General features: G+C 36.9%; 1 protein-coding gene across 1 annotated transcript in view; it reads left to right on the top strand.

The window, feature by feature from the left end:
• LOC109821661 (metal-nicotianamine transporter YSL3-like) overlaps positions 1 to 6,291 on the top strand; it is an 8,185-nt gene extending 1,894 nt beyond the window's left edge. Inside the window, exons 2-8 of the mRNA XM_020387830.1 lie at positions 2,138 to 2,534; positions 2,603 to 2,775; positions 3,336 to 3,433; positions 3,516 to 3,650; positions 4,258 to 4,447; positions 4,529 to 4,643; positions 5,148 to 6,291. Of these exons, the coding sequence (XP_020243419.1) occupies positions 2,138 to 2,534; positions 2,603 to 2,775; positions 3,336 to 3,433; positions 3,516 to 3,650; positions 4,258 to 4,447; positions 4,529 to 4,643; positions 5,148 to 6,076 (2,037 nt within the window). The 3' untranslated portion in view covers positions 6,077 to 6,291. The remainder of the gene's footprint in view (positions 1 to 2,137; positions 2,535 to 2,602; positions 2,776 to 3,335; positions 3,434 to 3,515; positions 3,651 to 4,257; positions 4,448 to 4,528; positions 4,644 to 5,147) is intronic.

The following is a 6,660-nucleotide window of genomic DNA, read 5'->3' on the forward strand; positions in this document are numbered from 1 at the left end:
CAAAAAAAAAAGAAGTAGAAACAAACCTTGTTTCTTAGTTCTAGTTCTACTGACTGTATAACACTTCATTGCATGCAGACGACCTAGAACACTTTCCCTATAAAGTTAATATAAAGAAGATCCTTTAGTTGAATAATATAAAATTGAGATGCTTTCTACCTGTATTGGCAAACTATCTTTTTGCTGGCATTTAGTGATATAATATAATGTTTTGTCGTTTTTCTGTAGCGAACTAGTTATCTTATCGATATTGTCTTCTACCTTCCACTAGTCAGTGTTAGGCATGAACTCCATAAATATTTTTCTTCGTATTATGCACTTTGATTGGTTGTAGCCTTGTATTGTCTATAAAACATTTGCATTCAGTCTGCAACCTTATACACCTTTTTGCCCTATACCAAGCTGCGTTATCTTTTAGGCCTTTGGGCTTCCCATGGTCATAGGGAATGCCATTAGTTTTATCGACCAGAGATCTCACCAAGCATATAAAGATTGTTTTAGGTAGCGTACGAAAATTGTAACATCATCATACTAATATTTAAGGGATCTCTATACGTAGCAACCATTGTTGTCTGATTAGACATATTTGTTCAGGATATCGAAGAGAATTTCTTAGAACAGGATGTAGATATTTTATGAACTTAAGACCAAATAGTATTTCATCTTACCAAGGCATTTTTGCTATAAATGGTATAAAGGAGCGTTAATAAGGATAAAGTTAGAGTTTGTTTCAACTCTGATTGAGTACAGTAGTGCACATCTTTGCTTTTTACCTGTTGATTGGTTGAGAGTGAAAGAATCGTCCAGAATTCACTCCTCCAAAAGGCAGGAAATCTCCTGTAATCAAAAGGAATAGTGGGATGATTTAAGCAGCAAATACTGCAGTTATACTAACTAGCAAAGGTTATTATATAAAGAATCACATCATGTTTTCCTTGTAAAAGCAACTTCCATTTCTTGCTTGAAAAATGCCGATTTTTCCACTGAGGGACTGGCACGTGGGACCCACCATCTTGAATTGCTAGATAACCTCGCTTAAAATTTTTGAAGCAGAACCATATTTGCAGTACCATGTTTTGTAGTACAACCAATTATCACTACTTGCCTTTGAAGATATTATTTGGCAGAAAAACTTTGGTGACAAATGGAGGCCACTTGACCCTTCTTTTTGAGCTAGAAACCTATTTGTTAATCTAAAGTGCACTTGATTATTTTTATCCTTGTTCAGATTCATACATTCCCTTGTGATCTGAAGATAAGGGAACTCCTCAGTAGCAGCCTTAGATTTCAAAAACATGGGACCATCCCACATTCAAAAAGCCATGAAAGCTATCCATATAGACTTCCATCCCACTTGTCAACTCCCTTTCAATCACAAAAAAAAAAAAAAAAAAAAAAAAAAAAATAATGCAGTCAAATTCCCCTTTGCCCATCACTCGTCATCTCAAAAGCATATTTTTCAAGGCGTGTTTAAGCCACACGCCTCTCTAGATTCTTCAAATCATGCAATCAAACCTCACCCACTCTTTAAAAAAAAAAAAAAAAAAAAAAAAAAAAAACAAGAAGAAAATCATCACCCAAATAATGCAGTCAAATTCCCCTTTGCCCATCACTCGTCATCTCAAAAGCATATTTTTCAAGGCGTGTTTAAGCCACACGCCTCTCTAGATTCTTCAAATCATGCAATCAAACCTCACCCACTCTTTTTACCAAGCTAATCAAGCTTTGCATATATACATGTTTCCATGTTTCTTTCTTTCTATAAGAGTTGGGTGCTGAGAACATTTGTACTACAACGCTTCTTTAATACTCTTCTGAAGTGCAAAGTGATTCTGTGACTTTGAGATACCAACCAATTTGGTTCCTGTCATTTCCCCCCTTTCCAACCGGTTAATTCTGTAAGTAATTCTTCTCTAAGGAAAATCGAATTTGTTTGTATGCAGATGTACATATGCCTAACAAGTTCAAATTTTCATGACCAAATTGAGATTCTTATGTGATGTTTGTTAATTTATCATATCCCAATGTTCTTATTCTTGGATGCTCTGTTTTGAAATTCGATTCCAGTAAAGATATACCTATTTCAATTCAATAAGAATGGCCCTTTTAAGTTTGTGAGATACTCTTCTTAATTCAGATAATGGCAAGAAAAGCCATGACCATCCAAATGGAAGAGCAAAGAGAAACCAGGCAAGAAATCGAGAGAGGCAATGACATGGAAGAAGGAGAGGCTACGGAGAATCTGAAGGAGGATTTGAAGGCAATTCCATCGTGGAAGAGTCAGATAAGCTTTCGAGGTCTCGTTGCGAGCCTCTTCATTGGAGTAATGTACAGTGTGATTGTGATGAAGCTCAATTTGACTACAGGGCTCGTGCCGACCCTCAATGTCTCTGCTGCTCTCCTTGCCTTTGTCCTCCTTAGATCTTGGACTAAGTTGCTTCACAAGGCTGGGATCATTTCCAAGCCTTTTACTAAGCAAGAGAACACTGTAGTTCAAACTTGTGCAGTTGCCTGCTATAGCATCACAATTGGAGGTATGAAATGATTCAATCTGATCAAAGTTACATGAAAAGTTTTGATTTATACGTTTTTTTTAATGCAGGTGGATTTGGGTCTTATTTATTGGGGCTGAACAAGAAAACTTATGAGTTAGCAGGGGCAGATACAGAAGGAAATACTGCAGGGAGTTACAAGGAGCCTGGAGTTGGTTGGATGACCGGATTCCTCTTTGTTACTAGTTTTGTTGGGCTTTTTGCTTTGGTTCCTCTCAGAAAGGTATTTGCTTTTGTTCTTTCTGCTGATTACATTTTGATTCTTTTATTTTTGCTTTTCAATTCAATATTAGTATTGGAACTTCTCCAGGGCAAATAGAATTTTATTGTAATTATATTTAAAGATTTGTATCATCATCCTAATTTACGAGGTTAATAGTTTATTAGCACCAAAAGAAAAGGTAAAAAGAAAGCAGAAAAGAAAAGGAGGACAAGTGTGCTGATTGATTTATCCTATTTGTCAAATTTACAACCCTTTTGGGATGAGTTGCTATATGACATGCAAATAGAAATTTTCTCTGCTTTTAACTAGACATGAAATATTTTACTTGAGAAGGCATTAGAAGAAAGCAACAAACACATTGATGTTGAGAAACAAAGTTGGGCATAGTAGAAAGTTTATCTTACTGATAACATTTGCTTTCACAATTAGGATCTGCTATTTTTTATGAGTTACATGAGAATGTATTCATGCTTATAGATTTACAACGTATTTAGTAAGAAGCATATCAATCTTACAAATTTTTCTGTAGAATTTCCCCTAAATCCCAGTGAATTCTTCAGATCATGATAGTAGACTACAAGTTAACTTATCCAAGTGGCACTGCAACTGCTGTTCTTATTAATGGGTTTCACACTACGAAGGGAGACAAAATGGCCAAGTATTTCTCAACTTTATTTTCTTCCTTATCTACCAGAATTCATATATGGTACTATATCTGTAATGTTCATATCTCTGCTCAGGAAACAGGTCCATGGGTTCGCAAAGTACTTCGTATTCAGCTTTCTTTGGAGCTTTTTTCAGTGGTTTTTCTCTGGAGGCCAAACTTGTGGATTCTCACAGTTTCCAACATTTGGTCTACAGGCTTATAAAGAAACGTATTTCTCTTTCACAATCTCCTTTGCCTTTTGCATTTGGGATAAATTTCACAAAAGCCTCATTAAGTTTGGTCAATTTTGATATAACCCCTGAATTTAAAAAATCTCACTTGATCCCAATTAAGTTTTGTCAGATAAGCCCTGTAACTAACACTGTTACATCTGACTGCCAACGTAAAAATCATGTCTGTCGTAATTACTAAAATATTGCTGATGGAAAAATCCTTTCATGTCCCTTTTCACAATTAGGGTCTATTTCATGTAGCCTCCCTGTACTATGCCCAAATTTGAGATAGCCCCCCTCTAACCCTAGCCCTTAATGCCTGGCAATTATAGTGTTTATTTGGAAAGGGTATTTTAGTCTGTTTACCATTTCATCAAACACTGTTAAACACCGTTAGTGGGGTAGTTCAAGAAATTGGAAAGATTTAGGGAGTTTTCTGGAACACCTGAAACATAATGAGGCTTAACTGACATTTTAAAGGTTTAGGGAGGTTATCTGAAAATGAGCCAAATTCAAGGGTAGTTTTGTGGGAATTTACCCTATATTTTTTCTTGGTTTATTACAAACTAATTTAGTTTGCCTTGAAAACTTTTCCATTGGCAGATTTTTCTTTGATTTTAGCTTGACATATGTGGGAGCTGGTATGATCTGCTCCCATCTTGTGAATATCTCTCTAATTCTTGGAGCAGTACTTTCATGCGGAGTAATGTGGCCATTGATTAGAGAACAGAAAGGGGATTGGTATCCTTCTACAATTTCAGAGAGCAACATGAGAAGCCTGCAAGGTTACAAAGTAAGTGGCTAATTTGAATCCTCCCTCTTGTTCCTCAAGAACTGTGCTGCAACTCCATTCTTCTTTTTATTCCAATTGCAGGTTTTTCTCTCCATTGCTTTGATCATGGGAGATGGTTTGTACAATTTTCTCAAAATTACTGCCATAACAGCAAGAAACATGCATTTGAGGTTCATCAATAGAAACCTTAAATCAGGTAAGGAATAATATCTTCAGACCAACAAATAGTTTCCCAAAAAAAACAATGAAATTACAAATTTGAGCCATCCGAAAATCCCTTCATCACAATTTTTTGGGGGTTTACTATATGAATCCTACTATTTCATTTAGTTATGTTGAGAACTCTCTCTTCCGTATCCTTCTTAATAGCTTCTAACCACATGCTCTTACGCCTACCTCTGGTCCTCCTTTTTCTGAATATACAAGCTGAAAATACAAGAAAGAATTTTTTTATCTATTCACATTGATTGTGAAGTTGAGGATAAAATGTTATACTTGTGCACTCCGTGGAATATCTGTAAAAGGAAAACTCCAAGAAAACATATGATAAAGAAAGTCCTAATAAAGAAGACACGATATTTAACTAATACTTAGAATCTGAACTCTTTCATTAAAGGCAACAACTCATAGAATATCTTCCAATGTTGTCTAGCTTGATAAATGAAATGCTCATCGATGATTCTCTCTCTTGCTCTACCAGATAATAACGGTATGGTACTTGACGATCTTCAACGCAATGAAGCATTCATGAGAGAAACCATACCCACATGGCTAGCATGCACTGGTTATCTTCTCTTTATAACAATATCCATCATTTCCATCCCCCTTATGTTCCCCGAGGTTAAATGGTACTATGTTGTCACTGCCTACATCCTCGCCCCTGCTTTAGGCTTCTGCAACGCCTACGGCGCTGGCCTGACCGACATAAATATGGCTTACAACTATGGGAAAATAGCACTCTTCATAATTTCCGCTTGGGCAGGAAAAGACTCTGGAATAGTCGCCGGCATGGTTGGCTGTGGTGTCATAAAATCCGTGGTCTCAATCTCTGCTGATCTAATGCATGATTTCAAGACTGCACATCTGACACTAACATCACCGCGATCAATGCTTATAAGTCAAGCCATTGGTACTGCAATGGGCTGTGTTATTGCCCCTCTATCTTTCTTTCTCTTTTACAAGGCTTTTGATATTGGAAATCCTGATGGGAGCTTTAAGGCTCCTTATGCATTAATTTATAGAAACATGGCGATTCTTGGAGTCGAGGGATTTTCGGCGCTCCCTCACCATTGCCTTCAGCTCTGTTATATTTTCTTCGCTTTTGCATTCGTGGTGAATATACTGAGGGACGTGTTTCCAGTAAAATATGGGAAGTGGGTTCCTCTGCCAATGTGCATCGCTGTGCCATTTTTGGTTGGGGCAAATTTTGCGATTGATATGTTTGTGGGGAGTTTGATTGTGTTTGGATGGCACAAGATTAATAGCAAGAAGGCGAGTTTGCTGATACCTGCAGTTGCTTCAGGTTTGATATGTGGAGATGGACTCTGGATCTTACCGTCTTCTTTGCTCGCTCTAGCTAAGGTTAATCCCCCCATTTGTATGAAATTTGTAAAACCTTCAGTAGAGTAGGAAGTACGTAGAAGAGAAACGAAGCTTTAGTTTAGGATTTTTTACGATGCCAGAGAAATATATAAATTACGTAAGCCAGAACATTGTGAGAGAATGTGAGCTGCTCGTGTTGTATTCAAGAGTACTTTATGCATGCAATCTGAAGTAGATTGTTCAAATATTTCTTGATGGATTTTTTTCAAGGAAATAGACAGGCTCTGGTAATTTTCAATCAATGTGCCTATAGAGCTTGTGAGGAGCAGTATATAAACTTATTTATATCTCATATTGGTTATTGAAGTATACTGTGAACATGGGGACGTGGACCATGAACGCGGACATGGGGACGTGGGCTATGAACGCGGAAATAAGCACAGCGTGGGGGCCACACAACCCATCCATGTATGTTTTTACCATGTAAAAGGATGGAAAGTGTAAAAAAGTGGGTCCCAATGTCAGCTTTCATCACTTTCAATTGTTTGTTTGTAGTTGTGAAAATAGTGTAAAGTGATTTCATATGCTGATGTGGCTTGTAAAGTGGTTTCATAAAAAAAAGACATGATTTTAGGAGAAAGTTGACATTGAAGTTAGGAAAAAATAATAAA

Source organism: Asparagus officinalis, chromosome 1, assembly GCF_001876935.1.
Source record: "Asparagus officinalis chromosome 1, Aspof.V1, whole genome shotgun sequence".
Lineage (NCBI taxonomy): Eukaryota > Viridiplantae > Streptophyta > Magnoliopsida > Asparagales > Asparagaceae > Asparagus > Asparagus officinalis.